This window comes from Bos mutus, chromosome 25 (genome assembly GCF_027580195.1).
Source record: "Bos mutus isolate GX-2022 chromosome 25, NWIPB_WYAK_1.1, whole genome shotgun sequence".
Taxonomy (NCBI): Eukaryota; Metazoa; Chordata; class Mammalia; order Artiodactyla; family Bovidae; genus Bos; species Bos mutus.
In genome coordinates this window covers 15826920-15850446 of record NC_091641.1, presented here as the reverse complement: position 1 = coordinate 15850446, position 23527 = coordinate 15826920, and the positions used below count along the sequence as shown (strand labels likewise).

The 23527-nt window shown below is 56.8% G+C and overlaps 4 protein-coding genes across 7 annotated transcripts; all 4 read left to right on the top strand.

Moving 5' to 3' along the window:
* Positions 1 to 616: 616 nt before the first annotated feature.
* On the top strand, positions 617 to 7393 carry MAPK3 (mitogen-activated protein kinase 3). The gene is made up of 9 exons (XM_005894479.3): positions 617 to 805; positions 1833 to 2015; positions 3854 to 4043; positions 4205 to 4321; positions 4578 to 4692; positions 5304 to 5435; positions 5618 to 5727; positions 5819 to 5972; positions 6771 to 7393. Exons 1-8 carry the CDS (start codon positions 633 to 635, stop codon positions 5939 to 5941), a joined length of 1143 nt encoding a protein of 380 aa, XP_005894541.3. The 5' UTR covers positions 617 to 632; the 3' UTR covers positions 5942 to 5972; positions 6771 to 7393.
* Positions 7394 to 7539: 146 nt separating this feature from the next.
* Positions 7540 to 13492, top strand: GDPD3 (glycerophosphodiester phosphodiesterase domain containing 3). Of its 4 annotated transcripts, none has more exons than XR_011462589.1 (10): positions 7540 to 8298; positions 8576 to 8618; positions 8849 to 8984; positions 9072 to 9117; positions 9255 to 9373; positions 9455 to 9544; positions 9849 to 9982; positions 11333 to 11397; positions 11499 to 11550; positions 13297 to 13351. XR_011462589.1 is itself a non-coding variant. In XM_005894478.2 (10 exons), exons 1-10 carry the CDS (start codon positions 8160 to 8162, stop codon positions 13432 to 13434), a joined length of 957 nt encoding a protein of 318 aa, XP_005894540.1. In that variant the 5' UTR covers positions 7540 to 8159; the 3' UTR covers positions 13435 to 13492. The 4 variants fall into 4 exon arrangements, 3 of the variants coding, with proteins under 3 accessions (XP_005894540.1, XP_070218361.1, XP_070218362.1); XM_005894478.2 differs by having other exon boundaries at positions 11333 to 11392; positions 13297 to 13492; XM_070362261.1 differs by having other exon boundaries at positions 8193 to 8298; positions 8576 to 8648; positions 11333 to 11392; positions 13297 to 13492.
* Positions 13493 to 14752: 1260 nt separating this feature from the next.
* YPEL3 (yippee like 3) lies at positions 14753 to 18101 on the top strand. The gene is made up of 5 exons (XM_070362712.1): positions 14753 to 14885; positions 15552 to 15734; positions 15840 to 15883; positions 16098 to 16206; positions 17606 to 18101. The coding sequence occupies exons 2-5, from the start codon at positions 15618 to 15620 to the stop codon at positions 17693 to 17695; spliced, it is 360 nt and encodes a 119-aa protein (XP_070218813.1). The 5' UTR covers positions 14753 to 14885; positions 15552 to 15617; the 3' UTR covers positions 17696 to 18101.
* A 106-nt stretch (positions 18102 to 18207) lies between these two features.
* On the top strand, positions 18208 to 23420 carry TBX6 (T-box transcription factor 6). Its single transcript, XM_005894476.2, has 8 exons — positions 18208 to 19357; positions 19444 to 19684; positions 20553 to 20820; positions 20926 to 21072; positions 21171 to 21241; positions 22265 to 22338; positions 22421 to 22604; positions 22698 to 23420. The coding sequence occupies exons 1-8, from the start codon at positions 19240 to 19242 to the stop codon at positions 22909 to 22911; spliced, it is 1317 nt and encodes a 438-aa protein (XP_005894538.2). The 5' UTR covers positions 18208 to 19239; the 3' UTR covers positions 22912 to 23420.
* Positions 23421 to 23527: the final 107 nt, after the last annotated feature.

Sequence of the window (23527 nt, the reverse complement as noted above, 5' to 3'; positions counted from 1 at the left end):
TGCCAGGTTGCTGAGGTCCGGTTCCCAGCCCACTTTGACAGGTCTCCACCCGAAAACCATTAGGCAGGGAGTCAAGATGCCTGGGCTTTCCAGCAATCAAGTCACCTTCAGTTTCCACATCTGTGAAAGAGGCCACATGTGTGAGGAAGCCACCTCCCACGGCTACTATGAAATAAGCATCGTATCACTCAGCATTGGGCCTGGCTCCAGGAGGTTCCACCTCGAGCCCCGGGCCACTCCTCGGGCTGAGTGGGGGCAGCGGGGCCACGTGGCCCGGTCTGGGTCCCGGCTCCAGCACTCATTTGCTAGGTGGCTCTGGGTGAGGTCACCGGGCCGCCCTACAGGTCAGCATTCGGTGAGGGGGTTGGGGGAGGGTCTGGACAGTCTCGAGACTGCCCTGGGGAGCTTCTACGTTGACTGGAGCAGACGAGGCCGACAGGTGCCAGGGACCACAGCCCCAGCGACGGGAAAGCGGTGCGCGCGCGGCGGGGAGGGTCACGTGATGCCGCGGGGGCGGGCGGGGGCGGGGCCTGGCGCGCGCGGCTCCGCGGGTGAGAGGGCGGGCGGGAAGGGGCGGGGCCTCGGGCGGGGCCGCCGGGGGGAGGCGGGCGGGCGGGAGGGGAGGAGTGGAGATGGCGGCGGCGGCGGCGGCTCAGGGGGGCGGGGGCGGGGAGCCCCGGGGAACTGATGGGGTCGGCCCGGGGGTCCCGGGGGAGGTAGAGATAGTAAAGGGGCAGCCGTTCGACGTGGGCCCGCGCTACACGCAGCTGCAGTACATCGGCGAGGGCGCGTACGGCATGGTCAGGTAAGGGGCGTTCAGGGGGAGGGGGCGTCTTTGGGGAGGGGGCGGGGAGGGGTGCTGAGAGCTCTCTGGGCCTTGCGGACTCTGAGCATCCTGAAGAAGCTGGGGCTTCAGGAGGCTGAGGAGCGTCCCAGCCAGAGGGCCTTTGAGTGCTTTCTGGGGGAGGGGGTCACTGCGTAAGGTCTCAGGAGAGGAGGTTTGGGAGCTTTGAACCGACTATTCAATAATGAAGGGTAGGGCATCTGAGTGTATGTGGGGGAGCTCTGGGGACCTTGGGGACCCCATAGACACGGGGTGAGGAGAAGAGAATTAGTCTTCTTGGGGAGGTGATATCCTTAGTGAAGGAGGAGAGAGGGTCCCCTCACTGGGGAGAGGATGCCCTGGATCACCCCCTAGTGAGGCTTGCCAAGGAGTTTGGGAAAAAAGAGCAAAGCTCAGGGCTGGGCGGGGTGGGGTGGGGCTTTGGGCCTGGGGCCAGGGACCCAGTGAGCCATGAGGGGTCCAGGAACACCTTCCTGCAACTTTTAAGAGGGGTCTGTGAGTTTTCCTATCCGCACTGGGTGCTCTGGGCCTTTGTTCATCTGGACATAGCTCTGCTGCCCAGGAACCTCCCCCTGACACCCGCCCCGGCCCTGCCTCTCCCTTCTCTCCAGTCCCTCCTCCGACTCCCTCCTTCTCACTGTATTTGCCTCATTGTCCAGTCCTCCACATCTCCCACCCGCTGGACCTGTCTTGGCTTGAGGGAGCCCATCGTGGGAAGGGGAGGATGAGGGGTCAGGGCAGCTCAAATGGAAAGGGTTGAGGAGAGGGGAAGTCAGTGAGCGGTCAGTCTCTTCCTCTGTTTGTGAAGTCACCGAAGGGCTGCCTGGCTGGTCCCCAGCTTTCTCCCTGGAGATCCCAGGCCTTCACAGCAGGAAGGAACCAGCATTGTTTATGACTGGCCAGAGCCCTCTCCTGCTCCCTCCCCGCCCTGCCAAGGCCTGGGTGGGGCCACCAGGCCTGGACACCAACATCTCTCTGGCCCTCTCAGCTCAGCTTACGACCACGTGCGCAAGACTCGAGTGGCCATCAAGAAAATCAGCCCCTTTGAGCATCAGACCTACTGCCAGCGCACATTGCGAGAGATTCAGATTCTGCTGCGCTTCCGCCATGAGAACGTCATTGGCATCCGAGACATTCTGCGGGCACCCACCCTGGAAGCCATGAGGGATGTGTATCCTTCACCTGGGCCAGACGGCTGGCCAGGCCCAGCCTCAGAGCTGCGCTGGGAGAATGGGGGCTTGTTTTCTCTTCCCTTCTTCCCAACCTCCCTCCAAACAAACCCAGTAAAGGAAACTTTCCAGCGGTCAAGAGGCCACAGAGTAAGAAGGCAGGGAGGCCTCAAATGAATCCTGGCCTGCTGTGGCCAGGCAGTGTGGCCTTGGGCAAGTCTGTTCTCTCTGTCTTGGCTTCGTAGGGGGCTGGGCAAGATGGGCTCTGTGGAAGCTTTGTCCTCTGACATCGGCAATTCTGTGAGGAGATCCAGCCTCTGCCCACAGTCAGCTCTTTTGTTTAACTGATGGCAATTCTTGTTTCTCTGGGTCCTCAGACTGGCAGGAAGGCAGGTGGGAAGAACACTGCCCTGTTTTGAGGGCCTACTGTGAGTCTGGTGCGGCTCAAGCCGAGTGCTTTGACATTTTCTATTCTAACTCCCAGCTGCCCTAGGAGATGGGTCTCAGCAGCTCCATTTCAAAGATGAGGAAACTGAGGCTCAGAAAACTGAAATAAAATCAAGTGCTTCTGTGGCTGCCTCTTCCCCTCCCCAGACGAGAACCTGTCCCCTCTCTGGGCTTCCTGCTCAGAGTCCCACCCCAGTCACCTGTGGACTTGTACCTTGCCCAGGGAGGAACAGACCTGCCTTTGTGGCCACCCCCCACCCCCCCACACACACATTGCTCTCCTAGTTTGTGGTTCACTTCCTGCCTGGCTCTGTTAGGAGCTTATAACACCTATCACCTCTCCCCTGCCCCACCCACCCCCACCATCCCAGTCCTCCACCCAAGTGTGGTGATCTGTACTGCACTGTCTGCAGCCCCCACCACAAACTGTGGGCAGGAAACTTCCACACTCACCCTCAGCTTGTCGTGTGACCTTAACCAAGTCACTGCAGCATGCCGGGCGTCTTCATCTTTAAGATAGCAGGGTTGGTCCAGGTGTTCTCAGAAGGCCCTTTTGAGGCTGACTCTGAAAGACAGCCATAACTGAGTCTTCCAGAAACAACCCACATGGCGTTTATTTGTTTATTTATGTTTAATTCTTTTTTAATCTTAGAGTATAAAAGGACATTTACTCCTCTGTCTTCAGGTGTAGGGCCAAGCCCCCGGAGTAGGAGCGTGCCACTGGGAAGTTTCTCCTCATTCGTCTTGCACAAACCATCCCCATAAGGCAGGCATTTATTTTTAAGCAAACATTTATTGCCTGCCAGATGGTGTTCATACATAATCTCATTTAACCTTCTCAATAGCCATGTGGCTCAGGCTTTTATAACAGCAATACTAGTTCACGTTTGCCGAGCATTTACAACGTGCCAGGCACCAAGCTGGCTGCACTGCCTGGGTCATCTCTCAACTAATCTTTACCCTCACTCTCTAGAAAGGTTTTTTTTCCCCTTACTTTACAGATGAGGAAGAGAGGCACAGACAGGGCTTGAGTTCCTAAAAATGAATGAGCAGTGCAGGAATGGTTGACACTGGCAGGTGAACTCCAGAGTTACTGCTCTTAGCTGGGACGTTCTCCTGCTTCCCATAGTTTATTATCCCCATTTTCTCAATAGGGAGACTGGGGCCACAGAACTGAGATGCTTTGCTCAGGGTCACCAGCTGAGATCCAGCAGAGGCCTTGAGCTCACCTGCTGAGTGTGGGCCTTGCCCAGCTCATGATATGAGCTGGCAGATCTGTTGAGTCCCAGGGGCATCAGCTGGAGGGATGTGAAACCTGGTCAGCAGAGTCTGTTCTTCTTAACCAGTTGCCTCCCACTGCCCCCACCTGGGGGCCCTCTGGCACCCACCTCAGCTACATCGTACAGGACCTGATGGAGACAGACCTGTACAAATTGCTCAAAAGCCAGCAGCTGAGCAACGACCATGTATGCTACTTCCTGTACCAGATCCTGCGGGGCCTGAAGTATATCCACTCCGCCAACGTGCTCCACCGGGATTTAAAGCCCTCCAACCTGCTCATCAACACCACCTGCGACCTTAAGGTCTGAGGGTTGCGTGCCTGTCTCCTTCTGCCCCTGGGGTCTCAGGCTTCAGGGTGACCAGTAGTCCCCTTCCCACCATGGGTAGGAGAGACATGGCGATATGATTAGTTGGGCCCAGGAGGCCTTGAGCACTGAGCTCAGCAGCCTGGTTTGCATTCTAGATCTGTGATTTCGGTCTTGCCCGGATTGCTGATCCCGAGCATGACCACACTGGCTTTCTGACGGAATACGTGGCCACACGCTGGTACCGGGCCCCAGAGATCATGCTTAACTCCAAGGTAGGGGGCCCACCCACCTGTGAAGGGAAGAGACCGGATACCGGAAAGCCCTGCAGCCACCTCTTGAGTCCAGCACTGACCCTCATGATGCAGGAAGTCTCCCCTCTGGGCCTTGTCACACTATTCTGGTCCTTGGGCTATGGAAAGAAACAGGATTCACTCCCCAGGCCTCTGCCCTCTGCTTCCCTGGCTGGTGTTGACCCTAGGGTCAGGGGTGCTGGCTTGGCCCAGGAGCCCACCACTTTCTCCTCCCCAGGGATACACCAAGTCCATCGACATCTGGTCTGTGGGCTGCATTCTGGCTGAGATGCTCTCCAACCGGCCCATCTTCCCCGGCAAGCACTACCTGGACCAGCTCAACCACATTCTGGGTAGGGGGGATTGGCCAGCTGAGTGGGAGGGAAACTCGCTTACTGGAGGTGAGATTTCTATAGGGTCAAAGTTCCCAGGTGGCTCAGAAGATAAAGAGTCTGCCTGCAGTGCAGGAGACCCGGGATCCATCCCTGGGTCAGGAAGATCCTCTGGAGAAGGAAATGGCAACCCACTCCAGTATTCTTGCCTGGAAAATCCCATGGACGGAGGAGCCTGGCAGGCTATATATAGTCCGTGGGATCGCAAAGAGTTGGACACAACTGAGCGACTTCATTTCAGGGTCAGTGAGTCTGCGGGAGTCAGGTCAGGGGGACCACCACGTGTAGTCCAGGAGCCCCTACAGCATTCACAGTGTTTCACTGAGTTACAGATACTGTCCCCATTTGATAGATGGGAAAAGCAAGGCTCCATACACCCCACACTTAGGAAGTGCTTGGGCCAGGATTTGAACCTGGGGCTGCCAGATCCAGACCCCCTGCTCTTCACCCCCATAGTATTGACTGGGAGATAATGGTTGGCCTGGAGCAGGTTGGTGGAGGGCTCTTATTCTTGGCTCCTTCTGTTTGCAGAAGGGAGAGATTGCTTACCACGTCACCTGCCTTACCCACAGGTATTCTGGGCTCCCCATCCCAGGAGGACCTGAATTGTATCATCAACATGAAGGCCCGAAACTACCTACAGTCTCTGCCCTCCAAGACCAAGGTGGCCTGGGCCAAGCTTTTTCCTAAGTCAGACCCCAAAGGTGAGAGAGACTTGGGAACTTGTGTGATAAAAACTGGGTGTAGAGGAAGGTACAAGAGCCCAGCAGCTGTCTGGGACACAGAGGCCTCTGGACCAATAGGCCTCTGAACACAGAGAAGCCAAGTAGTGCTTCCGAGAGCTTCTCTGACCTTCCCTTTGACCTCTGACCCCTGAACTTCCTAGCTCTTGACCTGCTGGACCGGATGTTGACCTTTAACCCCAACAAACGGATCACAGTGGAAGAAGCGCTGGCTCACCCCTACCTGGAGCAGTACTATGACCCAACGGATGAGGTGGGCCAGCCACTAGTAGCAGGGCTGACAGATGGACAGGGGTCTTCCCTCGGTCCCTGCCCTGAGCCACCTCACTTCTTTGCCACCGCAGCCAGTGGCCGAGGAACCTTTCACCTTCGACATGGAGCTGGATGATCTACCCAAGGAACGACTGAAGGAGCTCATCTTCCAGGAGACAGCCCGCTTCCAGCCTGGGGTGCTGGAAGCCTCCTAACCTGGCCGGCTGCCTCTGCTCCTGGGGCCTGGTGAGTGCCTCCCCTGCCCCTGCACAGATTCACCCTGAGACCAGAATGCCCAACGCCTCCGTGAGGTCACAAGCCTGCTCACATCCACGAGCCACGTGTTTGGTGGCAACAGAAGGGCTAGAGCCTGCCTCGGCCACAGACCTGCGGTCCCCAGCCCCGCATGTCTCCCCCATGTCAAAATCTTGCAGACTCCAGCCCCAGGTCACGAAGGGCCCCCCTTACCCACCTGAGGAAACGGAGCCAGGGTTTGGCTCCCCCAGGGCAGGCAGAGAGGCGGGGGAGCAGTAATTGCTTTGGGAGGAGCCAGCAGCACCCAGCCTGACCCACATGCCAGGCTTCTTCTCACCTGGTGTCCAGGTCAGCAGTTCACACACCTGCGGGAACCTGGCTGGGGCTACACCCACACTGCTGTGCGGACCTCCTCTCATTTCCTGTCTGTCTTTGGCCAGCTGTAACCTGATAACAGCAAGGCAGACACACCCGGGTTCAAAGCCCAGCTCTGCTACTTAATAAGGGCTGTGTGATATTGTGCAAGACACCTCACCTTGCTGGGCCTCAGTCTCCTGGAGACAACCTGATAATGAGAGCAAACTCCTGCAAGACGTTTGCCTGTATCGATTCACTTAGTCCCGATAGCAGTACCTTGAAATGGGTATTAATATCACCCGCACTGACAGATAAGGAAAGCCAACTGCATGCCACTCAGCCGCAAGGTGATAGGAGGGAAGTGAGGGTCGGGGCTCTGGCAGGTCAGCCACTGGTGCTAATGGTTCCTTTCCTGCCTGCCTTTTTGTCTAGGCCCTGCCTCCTGCCTGCCCCTCCCCTGCTGGACTGTTAGAAAATGGACTGTGTGCCCAGCCTAGACCCCCCCGACAGCCCAGGTCGGGGTGGAGGGCGGGCCTGGCAACCTCCCTTCGCTTTGCTCAGGCGTCCTGCCTCAGGCAGGCCAACACGCCTTCCTTCCCTCCTCCCACCCCCACCCCCCTGCCCCGGACCTGAGGGGCTCAGGTGGCCCCAAAGCAAATTCCCCTCTGCTGCTCTGCCTTTGTCTGCCCGGCTCTCCCAGTCTCTGGTAGTTCTGGAATCCAAGGGCTCTGGTTGCCTCGGACTGACTGAGGGGCGGTGGGGGAGGGGCAAGGAGGACACGAGATGGGACTCAGGGTCAGCCCTGCCCCTCTGGCCTCGTTAAAACCCCACCCTGTTTTCCCTGAAGGAACATTCCTAAGGCTCAAGGGCTAGTACCCCTGAGGAGCGGGGGCCCAGGTCTCAACCCCTCCCCTACAAAGCTGCCACATCTAACATCCCTGCTGCTTCCGTGTGTGGGTGAACAGAAGTGGAGGTGGGGGCACGTGGAGCGCCCAGGGCCCCCGCCCACCCCTGTGCCTGTATCTAATATATAAATATAGAGATGTGTCTATGGATGGTCCTGGCTCTGTCTGTGTTCGCCGACACCCTGACCCTCACCCTTGCTGCCCTGAGCGCTGCCTCTCCAGCCCGATGCTCTACCTGGCATGGTGGCCTTGGGTCCCCACTGGCCAGGGTTGAGGATGGGAGTGGGATCTAGACTCCTGGACAGAGTGGGGTCTTGTTGTTCGGTCACTAATTCGTGTCCAGCTCCTTGCGACCTCATGGACTGCAGCCTGCCAGGCTCCTCTATCTTCCACTCTCGCATGGAGTTTGCTCCAATTCATGTCTGTTGAGTCGGGGTCAGTTTCCCCCTTAGTCATTGTCCTGTCCCCTCTCTAATAGCTTCCTGTCTAACTGGCTGGAGGTGATTCTAGAGTGACTCAGGGACACCCTGCACACCCACAGATTCTCTGGAAATGGCAAGGAGTGTATATATACTCTGGCAACAGGCACCAGCGGGAAGGCAGTGTGGTAGTGGACCTGCCAGGGGAGGGTTGACTTGATTTCCCTGGTGTGGCCACGGAGACAGGGAGGCTGGGCTGTGCGAAGGGCCTGGGGTACGACGCCCAGAGCTGCCTGGTCTCTTCTGCCTCTACCCCATCCCCAGCTCAGCCCTGCAGTCTGGCCTCGAGCCAGCAGCAGGCTCAGCAGGTCCCTAGGGGTGTGGTGGCAGCTGGTGGTGGAGCCAGCCTACATCAGCCAGGCAGTCAGTGAAGCAGCACAGTTCACCGGGAAAAGCTGAGTTCCACGGCTCCCAGAGCCTGGAGAGGCGGCGTGGCCATGAGCCCTCTGCTGTACTATGCCCTGCCCGCCCTGGGCAGCTATGTCATGCTGTCCTTCTTCTTCCTGCGCCGACCTCGCCTGCTGCACACACCGTGGGTTCCAGCCTTCCGTCCCCGCCTGGGGGCCCACCGTGGAGGTGAGCTGGGCTGGGGTAGGCACGGGGTGGCCACTCCTGAGGACGGAGTGAGGACTGCAAGGCAGGTGGACAGCAGAGAGGGGTAGGTCCCAAGGGCAGGATGTTAAAGGGAGGGCAGAGTTCAAAGTAGGCGGAGATAAGGATGGCAGGGCAAGAGATGGAATAGGGAATAAGAAGCCGTTCAACCTGTCCTGACTGGAAGTGATGAGACAGGGGACAGGGGATATGCGAGGAGGGAGGCCAGGCCCCAGGAACCCACGCTAGCTGCTCCACACAGGGTCTGGAGAACGCCTGGAGAACACCATGGAGGCCATGGAGAAGTGAGTCCACCTGCCTGGCTATGCTGCCGGGTAAGGTTGTGCCAGCTGTGTGAGGCATGATCCTAAGGGGTGCCATCCACTTCCTGATCTGGGTGACTGGAGCTCCTGGGAGTTGTGCAGTGCACCGCCTGCACATCCAGCCGGACCTGACGTTCCCCTCAGCCTCCCTACCACCCTGCCGTCTGGCTCATCCCTGTCCCCCAGCCACTTACTAAGCTTCGCTCTCATAGCTCCATGGCCCAGCGAGCAGACTTCCTGGAGCTCGACTGCCAGCTGACTCGGGATGGCGTGGTGGTGGTGTCACACGACAAAAACCTGTCCCGCCAGACAGGTGTAAACAGGGACGTGGGCAGCCTGAACTTTGAGGTGGGCTTTGCCGCAGCCCCCAACTGTGCCCAGAGAACCAACTCCCCTCCACACCCCTCCTGGTGACTTGCTCCCTGCCCTCCCTAGGACCTGCCCCTCTTAAAGGAAGAGCTAGAGGTCTACTTCTCACCAGGTAAGAGCGTGGGCTGCAAGCGCTGGGCTGAGCCTACTGGAGTGGGGTCCCAGCCTCAACCTCCTGCCCCCTCTTCTCCTCTGGGACCGCCCCCACCCCAGCAATCCTCCTCCCATCCTTCTCCCCACCACCCCCAGGCCACTTTGCACGCGGGGCCGACCGGCACATGATGCGTCTGGAGGACTTGTTCCGGAGGTTCCCACGGACGCCCATGAGTGTGGAAGTCAAAGAGCGAAATGAAGAGCTCATTCACAAGGTGGTGCTGCGGGCAGGGGTGGCTCGGGTCCAGGGCTGGACGGAGGCCTGACTCCCCCTCCGCTCCCCCTCCTCCTCCCAGATAGCATGCCTGGTGAGGCACTATGACCGCAACGAAATCACCATCTGGGCCTCGGAGAAGAGCTCCATCATGAAGAAATGCAAGGCTGCTGTAAGTCCCCATCCCTCTCTGCACCTCTGTGCCTCCCCAGGCAGCCTAGGCCAGGGGGGTCTGGGGATGCTGGAGGAGCCCTGAACAGGGTCTCCAGGGGTAGGGCTGCGGGAGGCAGGGGAAGTGTGTGAGCAGAGTCGTGCGAGAGGGACAGGGCTTGGAACGCTGGGCCCAGATGTGGCTTTGCTCCTGCAGGTGGTACGGTTTCCTGAATGTCAAAAATTGTTTCTCCCACAGCCCAAGCCTCCTCTCCGCTCCCCCTGGAGCAGATTGATCCCCCTTCTTACTTCCTCTTGTTTCCTAGAACCCTGAGATGCCCACCTCCTTCACACTGAGCCGAGGGTTCTGGGTGCTGCTGTTCTATTACCTGGGGCTGCTGCCCTTCATCTCCATCCCCGAGAAGTTCTTCATGTGTTTCCTGCCGACCATCATCAACAGGTACCTACTAGGTCCCCGTCTGTCTTCCAAATTCTCCCCCAGGCTTCTGGCCCCAGAAACCTGAAATTAACGCATTGCTAATCAACTCTACTGTGATATAAAATTAAAAGTTTCAAAAAAAGAGAAATACCCACCACCTCAAACCTGATTGTGCAGCGTCCCATGTAGAGCAGGAGATCCCAATGTCCCCAGCTCCCTGACCACCCTCAAGGATCACCCACAGGGGCTTTTGAAGATAATGGTTCTCACCAAGGATTCGTGAATACCAACCCCCCCAAAAAAACTTCTCTGTAAATGTGTGATAATGTGGATGGAGTTTTAGGACAAGGGTGCATTTATTCATCCATTCATCCAACAAATGTATCTTGAATGCCTACTCTGTTTTACATGCACTTGCACTAGTAAATAAGACCAGCGTGAGTGGGGTAGGGCCCTCCAGGAGCTTACAGTCTGCTTGAGGAGGTGGTTATTAATTATAGCATCACTCTCTGATTTTCAAACAGAAAGGCATTTTCCTGCCTGGAGATAAGGATTAACAAAGTAACAGCTGAGCAAAGTAGCAGGAATTTGGATACTTGGCCAGCTCTCCCTCTGGGACCCTTCCTTTGCCTTCTGAGCCCTCTCTGTAGCTGTCCCAGTGCTTTCTGCTCGCCTCTGTTGTCTTCAGGGAAGCTCCCAGCCAACCCCCAACCCCCACCCCCCATCCCACAAAGAGATCATTTTACTGCAGAACTTGGTGTATATCACGTTTTATCCAGGGTTTGCAAGGTGTTTTCACATCCTTTAGTTTATTTGAGCCTTACCTCTTACCAACCCCAGGAGATACAGGAATCATGACCCCACAGGACCCATGGAGGATCTGAGGCTCAGAGAGGTTCTGTAATTTGCTCAAGGTCACACAGCACACAGACCCTGCTCCTGAGCACTGTAACAGCCTCTAAAGTCACCCCTAGAGTGGGGCAATCAGGGACCAACAGCTGACCTGTGAAGTGCTGTCTGGCCTTGAAATTGGTCAGGCCTAACCATGAGGAGCTCCAGACTGCCTATCCAGTTTGGGAATCTTGCTGGGTCGTGGCCCCAGCCCCACCATGGATGGGCTGTGTGACGTTGGGCAAGTCACTTTCATTCTCTTAAGTCTCTGTTCTTCTGTAAAACAGTGAGGGCAGAGGCATACCCTCAAAGCATGGAGTCAGGGTCACTGAGTAGTGGGTGACTTATTCCTCTGTGCAACCTCAGAGACTCTTCCAGAAGTGGGGTGAGGCTGCTCGAAGGGTCACTACCACCCCACCCCACCCCACCCCTGTGACAGAGAGAGACCCAGGGGCTGACCACACCACCACCTCTCCACAGGACCTACTTCCCGTTTTCCCACCCAGGGCTGAATCAACTGGCAGCTGTGGTTGCCAAATGGTGAGGTGGGCGAGAAGGCTGGGTGGGGTGTCCCCACAGAGACCCATCCCCGCCCTTCCCCTTAGTCCCCTCTCATCATGACCTTTGTGACCCTGCTCCCCTCCAGGCTCATCATGAGGAAGAGTCTGATCCAACACCTGCAGCAGCGAGGGGTGCAGGTGAGCAAGTGGTGGTTCACAGCGTGGGCCTGCTGGCTCTGCTTCTGACTGGCTGGGTCACTTGGCAGGTCACTGTCTGAGTCTCGGTTTCTTAATCTGTAAAATGGGGATAATGGTGTTTTAAACTCCTGTGGATATGTAGGCAATACTTAGTAAGTGCTTTATAAAGGCTAGTCATTGTGATGATGATGGTGTATGGAACTGTCCCAATCCCTGATGAAGGGGCTGGGAAGAGACCACGGGGTCCAGGGAAAGGTCAGATCAGCCCACCCCCTCCTGTCCCCGAGCATCAGCTCTGACAAGGCCATTTAATTAGCAGACCTTGGATGAGAACTGACTGTGTTGAGACCACAGGCATTGTGGTCCTGGAGAAGGAGCAGAGAGTGTACCATCATGGGCAGGGGAGGAAAAGCAGGCATTACAGGGGCAGCCAGTGGGCAGAAAGGGGACAGAGTGCTGTTATCTGTGGGGCCAGAGAAGACCTAGAAGAAGTGAGCCGGCTCGCAGGGAGGGGAAAGGGAGAGTGTCTTGGCAGGAGGCTCAGTGTATGGGAAGGTCAGGAGAAGCAAGAGGCCAGCAGAGGAACTGAGGGGGTCCCACTAGCCTGCAGTCTGAAGAAAGTGGCACCAGGGACCTGGAGAAGGTAGCCCAGGAACCTCAGTGAGGAACTCAGACTTCAACCCAAAGGGAAGGGACGTTTTTGAGGGCCTTAAGCAGGGGAGAGACCTGATTCAATGGAGCCTTGTCGAGTGAGGGTCACGCCAGCCACCACGTGGAGGAGGGATTGTGAGGGCCAGTGTGGAGGCAGTCACTGGGTAGCTGATGCTGCCACTGACGGGACTGGGGCTTAGGTGGCAGCAGCGAGGATGGATGGAAGGGTTAAGTCACAGACAGGCCCAGACTCGGCCACTGATTGGATGTGGGGGTGAGTGAGGCCTGGGGATGACATAGCTCTTTCCGATTAGGCCTTCTGCTCTGCCATCTTCACCGTAACTCCGGACAGTTGGACTGTCATTCTGATTTGTCAAAATAAGAAACTGAGAGGTCCAGCCAGTGACTTAGCCCAGGCTACAAATACTGTCTCCACCTGCTTCAGTGCCTGCAGGAGAGGACTCAGGAGGCAGGGAAGATGCAGTCTGAGCAGCAGCAGATAGGGGCAGGTTGGGAGATATGGGCAGGCTGGTAAATGTTCCACTACCAACTTGGGGGGCTAGGGGGAGGGGAGCCTTGATTTGAACATTAGGTAATTTCCTTGCTGTATACACACCCACCTTGGCGGATTTCAGGTTACCAACCTGAATTCACTGAACGGAGTTGGGAAGAGATATATCATGTGGTAGCATGATATATAGCATTTCCATCTTACACATTCGATAGAGGTAGGTGACTTCCAGAACATGGAATCAAATGTAGTAATCAGGAAGTGATGAGTTTTGAGTGTTGATTACCTTTGTTTTGAATATAATTTATTGAATTGTAAGTTTATATAATACTTAATAGTGATTGTGTTTAGACTTCCCTGGTGGTCCAGTGGTTAAGACTCGGCACTTCCACTGCAGGGGGTGTGGGTTCAATCCCTGGTTGAGGAACTGGAGATGCCCCCACCCCCTGCCAAAAAAAAAGGAGGGTGTGTTTAATAACCAGTTTGCAAAATTCCTGAAAATGTAGGGATCAGTTCCAGCATCTGGATACAAGGGGGAGTGCCCGGTAGTTGTTGGGAAACTTCAAGCTCCTCCCTCCCCCCAGGTGGTATTTTGGTGCCTTAATGAAGAGTCAGACTTCGAAGCAGCCTTCAACCTGGGGGCCACTGGCGTCATAACTGATTACCCAACAGCCCTGAGGTGCTACCTGGACAGCCGTGGACCACCTGCCCTGGCCTCCTAACCTAGAGGTTCCTCATCCTCTCCTCTGTTTCTCTTCTCCAATAAATATATTCTTCTCAGCCACGTCTTTGTGCTTGGGGGGACGGGGTGGGGGTGGGGGGTAGATTCTAGAAGACTACAAAGATGGCAGCTTGTGACGGAAGAGGCCAGCTGAGGGCCACAATCTGAGGCCCTCAACCACCCTGAGCCACTGGTTCCACGACATTCCAGTTTGAGAGTAATGCCACACCCTATGCCAACCTGGCCTCCACTGTACTCAGGAATGTCGCTTGCAAGGCCCCCTGCACCTTCAGAGCCACAGACAATGGGTCCATTCTCCTGAGGACATTAAGAGCCCCAAGCACACAGCAAAGGACCTGACTTGCCCCAGCAAGTCCATCTGCCCATCTGCTACCTTAGCCATTCCAGTGTTCCATTACCAGGTCTCCGACTCCAGAAGCTTCTCCAATTCCTCCACCCCCTGGAGCCCTACTACCCTATTCATTTAATGAATCACGTATTTCACAGATTATCAACTATAGGCCAGGCTGGGTACTGGGACCAACGCAAGGACCAAGACAAGTCTATATGGCAGACACATGTTTAAACATTTTCATTTTAAACCCAGTTAAGAGGTGAGAAAGGGGACAACAGTTAACCCAGCCTGATAACCCTGCAGGGCATCCGAGGAGGCTGCCTGGAAGAGGGGACACACAACAATAGGAATGGGCTTGTTCTGAGGCTCTGGCTCCCAGGGTTCTAACACGGATGGATACCTTTAGCTTTTCCCATCCGAGAGTCTGTCCCTAGTGCTATATAGCAAGAACCATGGACCAAAGTGAGAATCTCAACTTCTCTTTATCAGCTGGATAAGCTCTGGGGAGCTACTGGACCTCTGCGGACCTTAGCTCCCCGGGAAAATGGAAACAATAGCAGAAGCTACCTCCTCCGATTGCTGTGGGGTTTAAGGGAGTGGGCACAAGCGGTGGGTAAACGTTTGCAGATAATTATGACTATTGTTTCCCGGGGCCGTGCGTCCAGTCCAGACACCATCTTCCTCCTAATTCTAGGTCAGGTCAGGTATCTCAGATCCTCGCCCCTTCGAGGACCGCGGGAGGCCAGGTGGGCGACGAGGCCCGGGCCGTGGGGCAGGCCGGCTGGGTTTCGGGCCGCAGCCGCATTTCCGGGCTGGCCTGGGCCGGGAGCAGGGGGAAGGGCAGCCCAGGCCTGCGCTGGCCACTGTGTGACGCGCCCCCTCATTTGCATACTGCACGCCGATTGGTCACGGCGGCCGCCGGGACCAGAGGCCGGCCCCCTCCCCCTCCCGCCGCAGCGGCGGCAGCAGCTGGTCTCGGTGTAAACAAGTCGCGGCGGCTGCGAACCCGGGCCGGGGGGGACGGCGCCCACCAGGAGCGCCCCCCTCTCCCAGGCCAGGCCACCCCGGCAGACCGGACCCCCGCGCGCCCAGGCGAGGTGAGGACCGCATCGTCAGGGCTGCGCGTCGCCCCGCGCCCCCGCCCCGGCGGCGAGGACTGCCCCTTCCCTCGGCGCCCGCCCCCCACCCCTACTCCCCAGGTGAGCCCCGGGGTCTCAGGTAAGGCTCCGCGATGCAGGTAAGATCCCCTTGGCATAGGTAAGGCCCCAACGCCCCCGGGTAAGAGCCCCTCCTCTCCTAGATGACCCTCCACCCTCAGTGAGGCCTCCTGCCTTCTCCAGGTGAGGGATCCTCTCCCCAGGTGAACTCTCTGGACCTCAAGGGAAGTCACCCCCAACCCCTGCAGTTCAGATGAGGTCGTAAGGACCATACAATCCCCAACCCCTTGCAAGCTACCCCTAAACGAAGAACTGACAGTCATCTATTCTGGAGCCCCTTCCTCCAGTTTCAATTGCTAGGTCAGCAGGGGTGAGGCCGAAAGCAGGTGGGTGACTCATTTGAGGCTCCTCCTAGCCTCAGTTTCCCCATTGATGCAACTTGAGGCCTCCTCCATGAGTCAAAACTGAGAGCTCTGGCCCCTGGAGAGGCTGCTGGCTCTGGGGAGAGAACACAGCAGCCAAGTGTGACAGAGAGAGTCCCCGTGGCCCAGGGCGTGCCTGCATGTGTGTAGCCAGGGTCCTGACAGCCCACTCCGTCCCCTGCAGGCACTGGGCTCCCTCTGCTCCCCGTGGGCCGCTCCCCGCGTGGGGCCACTGCCCCCGGCCCCCGCCATGGTGCGGATTTCAAAGCCCAAGACGTTTCAGGCCTACCTGGATGATTGTCACCGGAGGTATAGCTGTGCCCACTGCCGCGCTCACCTGGCCAACCACGACGACCTCATCTCCAAGGTAACCAGGTCACAGCTGGGGCTGGAATGGGAGACTAGAGGGGCTGCCTGGCAGCTCCCCACCAGTAGCCCTGACACCCCTTCCTCTCTCCCTCCCACCCTTTAGTCCTTCCAGGGCAGTCAGGGGCGAGCCTACCTCTTCAACTCTGTGTGAGTATCTACTCTCCCGTCTTCTTTTCTCTGACCTCTGTTGTGAGTTGTGACCCCTGCCATCATACTGAGACTCTCAAGAGTCTCCTGGTTTGGGTAGGAAGCTGTGCTCCCCCTTCTCTTGAGTGCTAAGGACAGATACAGTTGGATCCAAGCTAGAGGGGGGCTTTGTGATGGAGGGACCCTCCCTGGGACTGCTCCCGTGTCCCCACAGGGTGAACGTGGGCTGCGGGCCAGCCGAGGAGCGGGTGCTGCTGACAGGCCTCCATGCTGTCGCTGACATCCATTGTGAAAACTGCAAGACCACTTTGGGCTGGAAATATGTGAGTCAGTGACCTCTGACCTCAGGCTAGCCTTTGACCTGACCTCACATCACCTCCTCCTCACAGGCAGTCATCTGGTAATCTTTCAGGGTGTACAGGTCCAAGTCACCCAAGTCAAACTTGTCTTTTCTTCCCTTGACCATGTTCTCTCCTCTCACATCCTATAAGGGCTTTTAAGGTTTTTCTCTTAACTCATACTTCTCCTCGCAGCCACGAGCATTCCCATTTTTGAGATGAGGATATAATCAGAATGACTGTTTATTGAATACTTATGTGCCAGACACTGTTACATGCTTGGCATATCTTATCTCATTCACTCATTACAGCAATCCTGTAGGTAGTCTGTTATTATCTCCACTTTACAGAAGAAGAAAGGAAGGCCCAGAGATGTTAGGTAACTTCCCCAAGGTCACACAGCTGGTAAGTAACACAACAGGGACCAGAATCCTCATTTTCTCTCTCTTTTTTAAACTCCAAACCCTTGACCCCCAGCTTCGTATTGCCATTCAGAGGATCAGAGAAGTTGCCCCAAACCCCACAGCAACGTAGAGTTTGGGTCCATGAGCCTCCTTTTCCACTGCCCTCATCACTACTGCTGTTCTTCAGCGTCTGATTTCACTATCCTCTCATTTCCTTATTGGTAGTGGAAGATAAAGGGACCCACTGACACCCAAGGTTGTTATGGGAATCAGATTAGATGTAGCAAAAGGAGATGCTCTTGGGAAATTGCGAGGGACAGGAATCCTCGGGCATCTCTTGGAGCTGTAGTGCCTCTGGGAGGTGAATGCCCCAGGCAGAGACAGAAGCGTGCGGCCCTGCCATAGATTTGCTCTGTGTTCCTGGACAGGTGGTTTGCCCGCTCTGGACCTCTGTAAAATAAAGAAGTGGCCTAATCCAGAGGCCAAAAATTCAAGTGCTTGCAGGGCCAAGCAGATTCTGTGGGTCTGCAAAAGGGGCAACGTAGATCTCCAGAGGGGGACATTCTGGCCAAATGGAATGAGCACGACCTTCCCCATGTTTTAGTATCTGAAAGTTATTTTTATTAAACTCTCTGTTGGTTGAACAAAACATATGCATAGGCCAAAATTGGTCCTGAGGCTACCAGTTTGTATTCCCTGGAACTTCTGAGAAGCTTCCATATCCTCTCTCTGTTGGAGCCAACATTAGTATTAATACTTGAAAAGTACCTGTCACTCAGAGAGTTCTGTCTATCCCCTATTAGTGAGATACCTGGCCCTGCCATATACCAGCTCTGTGTCTGTGGGCAGGTGGCTTGGTTTCTTGGGTGATAGTTTCCTCATATGTAAAATGGGGCCCATCATATTCACTCCCCAACCCCTACCCTTTTGGTTAGGCCCTGCCCTACCTCCAAGCATAACAGCCTCTTCCCTCCTTTCAGGAACAGGCCTTCGAGAGCAGCCAGAAGTACAAAGAGGGGAAGTACATCATTGAACTCAACCACATGATCAAAGACAACGGCTGGGACTGACCCCTGCTCCTGACGTATGTGGCGCCAGCCCGGCCTGGCCGCCAGGGGGCGCCACTGGCTTCCCTTCACCCGAACGGAGCTCTGGACCCTCAGGCCTCCTACAGAGGAAGGATCCAGCTCCTGTACATATATTTTATTGCATGCACTGTGACCTTGGGGGGAGATCGGAAGGTGGACAAAGTGGACGACACCCCCGCACCTCCCTGCGATCTGGCTGGCTTGGATCTCGTTTTTAAACCCCTTCCTACCCCGCCTGCCCTCTAGATATGGCCTGTGTGCTGCTCTCTTGGCCCCAGTGCACCATCTGCCCCGTGACGTTCTCCCACCGAGCCCCTCTTACCCTACGCGTGTCTGCTCCCCTTGTTCTGTAGCGTTTGTACATAATAAAACAATGGAGTGGAGACAGCCCCAGGCTCATGTGGAATCGGGAAGGGGGTACTCAGATGCGGATTCCTGCCTCTATAGACCTGTTCCCCTTTGAGTCCCGGAGGCATGGGGTAGGCACGGCGGTCAAAGGTGGGAGCCTTCGCTTCTGGGACTCAGCTGTCTTCTCTAGAACCCGCGACGGATCTCACTGCTGGCAGAGATCCCGGAGCCCTTTCTAGCTCGTTAGGCCTTGACCTCAGCTGATCGGCATCTTCTCAGCCTAAGCGTTTTGACGCCGCCTAGGGGCAGCTCTCCTGGGAGGCAACCGCGCAGCGGGTTTCACCGCCCACCTCGTCTCAACTACAGCTTCCAGCGGCCCCAGCGGCATCCGCCTGTCCCCTTCGCGCCGAAGGTCGGCGCTAAGCCTGCCGGGTAGTGTAGTTCCGAGGGTTCCCCAACGCGGGACCTTCTGGGAAACCGGGACGTCCGCGGTCAGAGACCGTCGAGCTGTGAACGTCTCTAAACTTTTGAGACTTGGCCGAGGCTGGAGGTTTTAGAGAATGGGAGCAGGGAAGGACTCCAGCGTTCAGGCCTCGGCTGCGGACTCTTCGAGGTCCCCAGTGCCCCGCGTAACAATAAGCTTAGGCCGCGTCCCTCCAGCCCTGCTCCTTCCCTCCAGTCATGCTTCCTCCCTCCAAGTCTCGTCCTCCAAGTGAAGTGGGGGGTCACCTGCCAGAAAAGTCTGGGGCGCCAAGGTCTGCCCTAGGATTCCAGGCTCCATCCCAGCGTCCAGGCCCCGCCCCTCAGTAGCTTATCCCTAGCCGGGGCTCCCCCCGTGGGAACGGGGACCAGCTGGCCGGAAGCGCCAAACTGCGTCCCTGTCGAGCCCCGGGGATCAATCAGGCCGAGGAGTTAATTATGTAATGAGGGGGCAGGGGGTCGGGGCTAATGAAGCCTGGGGGGAAGGGGAGGAGGGGAGGGTACCCAGGTATCCGGCCCCCTCTTGGACCCCTTCCAGGCCCCAGGGGTCTCCACCCCGGCCTAACTCCAGGGCCCCAAAGAGGGGAGGGGCTGTGATCCTGGATCTGGAAGGGGCTGAGCTGTGAGCTATAAAGGGGGCATCTCTCAGCACTGGGGCACTGTAGGCAGCGTGTCCCGAGGCCAGACAGGACTACTCCATGTACCACCCACGAGAGTTGTACCCCTCCCTGGGGACTGGCTACCGCCTTGGGCCCCCCCAGCCTGGAGCAGATTCCAGCTTCCCGCCTGCCCTGGCAGAGGGCTACCGCTACCCTGGTGAGCAGAGAGAATTGAGTTCGGTGTAAGAATTGGGGTGGGGGCTGTGGCCCTCAGCTGGCCCCTCATTCTCCTCCCATCTCCAGATCTGGACACTCCCAAACTGGATTGCTTCCTCTCTGGGATTGAGGCTGCTCCCCGAACTCTGGCAGCTCCCCCACCTCTACCCCCGCTGCCCCCAGCCCTGGGCACTGAGCCGCCGCCGCCCCCTTCAGCCCCAGAGGGCCTTCATTCACTCCCTGGAGTCAGCCTGAGCCTGGAGAACCGGGAGCTGTGGAAAGAGTTCAACTCCGTGGGAACAGAGATGATCATCACCAAAGCTGGGAGGTGAGGGGGCTGGGCCAGGGTCAGAGAACCCAGTGTGTTCCTGGTGAGGGAAGGGCAGAGTTCCTGGGGATGGGGCTAGTGTGGGGATTTCTAAGGGGGCTAGACCTCTGCCTGAGTTCAGAGTGTGACTGTGGCCTGGGTCAGGGGTCATTCTGTGGCAAGGGTCAAGGGTCAGTCTGTGGTCTGACTGGTTTAGGAACTAACCTATGGCAAGGGTCCTAGATCTTTCTGGGCTAGGGACAGGAAGTCCAGCTGGGCTTTAAGTTAGTATGTGGTCTAGATAAGGGGTCAGTCTGCACCTAGATTCAAGATTCAGACTATAACGGGGGTCAAGGGCCAGCCACTGACCAGCATCAGGGAAATCTGGCCAGGATCAGGGGTCAGTATGTGACTAGTTCTGGGGTCATCTTGTTGGCAGGGGTATGGTCAGTATGGTCAGTGGGTCTTTCTCTAGCCCAGGGACTCAGGCACTAGCACGTGAGTCCTCTTTTTATTTTCTCTGAAGCAAGTTTGTCCAGCAGCTGTAGATTCTGGTGCTGAAGATGAAGTAAGGAGACCAGGGTGGGGAGCAGAAGGCTCCTGGCAAGATTTCTGGGGGGAAAGTGTGTCACTCCTGCTTCTGCAAGTGGGTTTGAGGGGTTAGGGGTCCAGACTCTGCTCCTACCCTGCTGTCCTGTTTCTTATCTGTAAAATGGGATGAGACAGGGCTTACAGCTCTAAGATCCTGCCTTCTGAGTTCTGATTCCACGTTCCTCGAGTCTCTGTGACAGAACTGGATGAGCCAGTGACTATGCCACCTTGCTGGTGCTGTGCTCACCCCTGACTAGTGGGTAGCTCCAGGACTCTCTGGTCCCTTCCCCCATTCCAGGCGCATGTTCCCTGCTTGCCGAGTATCAGTCACTGGCCTGGACCCCGAGGCCCGCTACCTGTTTCTTCTGGACGTGGTCCCGGTGGATGGGGCTCGCTACCGCTGGCAGGGCCGGCGCTGGGAGCCCAGCGGCAAGGCAGAGCCCCGCCTGCCTGACCGTGTTTACATTCACCCGGACTCCCCTGCCACTGGAGCCCACTGGATGCGGCAGCCTGTGTCTTTCCACCGTGTCAAGCTCACCAACAGCACACTGGACCCCCATGGCCACGTGAGGCCCAGGCTGGAACACCCCCGCCCCCGCCCCCCCCCCCCCCCGCCATGAGGGTTGGAGTGGGACCAGGGTAGGGAGTCACTCCTCTTTCTTCCCTCCCAGCTGATCTTGCATTCCATGCATAAGTATCAGCCCCGCATACACTTGGTGCGGGCAGCCCAGCTCTGCAGCCAACACTGGGGGGGCGTTGCCTCCTTCCGCTTCCCGGAGACCACGTTCATCTCTGTGACAGCCTACCAGAACCCACGGGTGAGTGACCCTGCTGGAGCGGGTGGCATCACCCTGCCCTGGCTGCAAGAGTCTTGATTCTGGGTGTACAGCATCCTCCCCCCACTCCCCACCCCCAGATCACGCAACTGAAGATTGCAGCCAACCCCTTTGCCAAGGGCTTCCGGGAGAATGGCCGAAACTGTAAGAGGTGGGCATCATTCACTCATTCAGTCGTTGTCATCAAATGTTTACTGTGTGCTGGGCACTGTGCTGGACTCCTGGAACCCAACGTAAGTAAACATGTGTTGTCACTCACTGATCTGACAAATACTTATTTAGTACCTGCTTATGTGCCGGGCACAGTTCTAGGCAGTGAAGATGCAGAACAAACCAAAGCCCCGCCCTCATGGAACTGATACTCTAGTGGGCAGAGCAGACAAGTAAACAAGAGAAGTAAATATGTTAGGGATATATATGTGGGATAAGTTCTATAGAGAAAAAAAAGCAAGGAAGATCAGGACTGGAGAGATGAGTCCTGGAAAGCCCTCACTAAGAGGACGTTTGTGAAGACTCGGAGGAAGTATGGAAGGGAACCATGTGAGTATCTGGGAACATGCCAGGGGCCTGGGGTAGGAGCATGCTACAGTATGGCTGGTATGGAGTGAGAGAGGCAATAGGGAGCCAGATTATGGTGGGCTGTAAAGGTTTGGTTAGGACATTAGCTTCTTCTAACTAACCCTAACCCCTCAGAGCTGGCCTTTGCCCTCAAGACACTTAGAGTCAGGCAGAAGAGATAGATATTAACTCAAGGATCACCCTGATGAATGTAACAGTCTCGCTCTTGACAAGTTATCAAGGTAGCCCAGTGGAAAGAACCTGTCTGCCAATGCAGGAGATGTGAATTTGATCCCTGGATTAGGAAGATCCCCTGGAGAAAGACATGGCAACACACTTCAGTATTCTTGCCTGGGCAATCCCATGGACAGAGGAGCCTGGCGGGCTACAATCCGTGGGGTCACAAAAGAGTCCGACACAACTTAGCAACTAAACAACTGCTGTTTTCTAGTCATTTAATTCTCTGTCCTCCCATTCCTTCTTCTGTAAAATGGGTATAATAATGGCACCTACCTGATAGGGTCCCTGGGTGAAGTGCCTGGCACCTGGTTTAAGCGCCATTATTACCATCATCATCACCATTATCATCATCACCATCATCATCACTGTCCCCCAGGGAGCGAGATGCCCGTGTGAAGAGGAAACTGCGGGGCCCAGAGCCGGCAGCCACAGCGGGCTATGGGAGTGGAGGTAAGTGTCGTTCCGGAGGTGATGGGACCAGGCCTGAGATGCCGATCCTCCTTAACCCGCTCTGGCCCTTCTGTCTCCCCAGATGCTCCAGGTGGTCCCTGTGATTCCACACTGGGTGGGGATGTTCGGGAGTCAGACCCAGAGCAGGCCCCAGTGCCTGGGGAAGCTGCCCCTGCCCCAGCTCCTCCCTGCGGTGGCCCCAGTGCTGAGGCCTACCTGCTGCACCCTGCCGCTTTCCACGGGGCCCCCAGTCACCTTCCAACCAGGTGAGTGGGTCAGGGGCACAGGGCTGGGCTGTTCCGGGCTGAGGTGGGGGGGAGGTTCCCTCTCCCCTGTCCTGATATCTTTCCGCTCTTCAGGAATCCCAGCTTCCCGGAGGCTCCAGACTCTGGGCGCCCAGCGCCCTACTCAGCCGCCTTCCTGGAGCTGCAGCCCGGGCCAGCAGGCTCAGGATACCCAGCAGCAGCACCCTCAGCATCCTTTGCCTCGCACTTCCTCCAAGGGGGCCCCTTCCCACTGCCCTACCCTGGGCCTGGGGCTTACCTAGATGTGGGCTCCAAACCAATGTACTGAGCCTTTGCTAAGCCCCCTGCCTGCCTCCCTCCCCATCTTCCAGTTCCCTTCCCCCAGGCCTGTTGCCCCCTCACTTCCACTACCCCTTCCCCCACACCAAATGGCTGCCTTGGGCCTCCCTCACCCCACTTCACACTTTGATTTCGCTCCCACCCCCCTCTGGCTTCAAAGCTCTGGCTAAGCCGCTGGGAGTCCAGCTGGGGCCAGCTTCCCCTTCCAGGCTCTCACCTCGGTGTGAATGGAGGGGGCTCTGCCTGGCCAAATGGGGCCTGGGACCAGCACTCCCACCCCCAGCCTCACCCTTGGGCTCTACAAGTCCTACCCCCTCTCCCCAGGGCGAGCCACACGGGTCTGTTCTCAGGTCCAGAGTATTTTTGTTAATAAAACTCGAAGGACATCAGTGCTCTGGAAACACTGGGCTAATGGTCTTTGGCCCTGAGTGGGGCTGGGTGAGCAGAGGTTTTGTGAGGAGACGCAGGCCCCAATCAAGACTTGTCATTTCCAGCTGCTTGACCTTGTGAATCTAAGTCAATGCTCGGGGTCTGCTTCCTCTTCAGAAAGATGGAGAAATCTGTCTTGACATGCCATTCTGAGAATTAAATGGGGCTGCCTGAGA

Excerpts from the sequence above, each read along its gene's own strand:
- MAPK3 (XM_005894479.3), top strand. The coding sequence starts at position 633 with ATGGCGGCGGCGGCGGCGGCTCAGGGGGGCGGGGGCGGGGAGCCCCGG. Across the intron at positions 806-1,832 it reads GGCGCGTACGGCATGGTCAG|CTCAGCTTACGACCACGTGC; the intron begins GTAAGGGGCGTT and ends TGGCCCTCTCAG. Across the intron at positions 4,693-5,303 it reads CCAGCTCAACCACATTCTGG|GTATTCTGGGCTCCCCATCC; the intron begins GTAGGGGGGATT and ends CCTTACCCACAG.
- GDPD3 (XM_005894478.2), top strand. The coding sequence starts at position 8,160 with ATGAGCCCTCTGCTGTACTATGCCCTGCCCGCCCTGGGCAGCTATGTC. Across the intron at positions 8,299-8,575 it reads CCTGGGGGCCCACCGTGGAG|GGTCTGGAGAACGCCTGGAG; the intron begins GTGAGCTGGGCT and ends TGCTCCACACAG. Across the intron at positions 11,393-11,498 it reads GCAGCTGTGGTTGCCAAATG|GCTCATCATGAGGAAGAGTC; the intron begins GTGAGGTGGGCG and ends GCTCCCCTCCAG.
- YPEL3 (XM_070362712.1), top strand. The coding sequence starts at position 15,618 with ATGGTGCGGATTTCAAAGCCCAAGACGTTTCAGGCCTACCTGGATGAT. Across the intron at positions 15,884-16,097 it reads GCCTACCTCTTCAACTCTGT|GGTGAACGTGGGCTGCGGGC; the intron begins GTGAGTATCTAC and ends GTGTCCCCACAG. Across the intron at positions 16,207-17,605 it reads CCACTTTGGGCTGGAAATAT|GAACAGGCCTTCGAGAGCAG; the intron begins GTGAGTCAGTGA and ends CCCTCCTTTCAG.
- TBX6 (XM_005894476.2), top strand. The coding sequence starts at position 19,240 with ATGTACCACCCACGAGAGTTGTACCCCTCCCTGGGGACTGGCTACCGC. Across the intron at positions 21,073-21,170 it reads CAGCCTACCAGAACCCACGG|ATCACGCAACTGAAGATTGC; the intron begins GTGAGTGACCCT and ends CCCCACCCCCAG. Across the intron at positions 22,339-22,420 it reads AGCGGGCTATGGGAGTGGAG|ATGCTCCAGGTGGTCCCTGT; the intron begins GTAAGTGTCGTT and ends CTGTCTCCCCAG.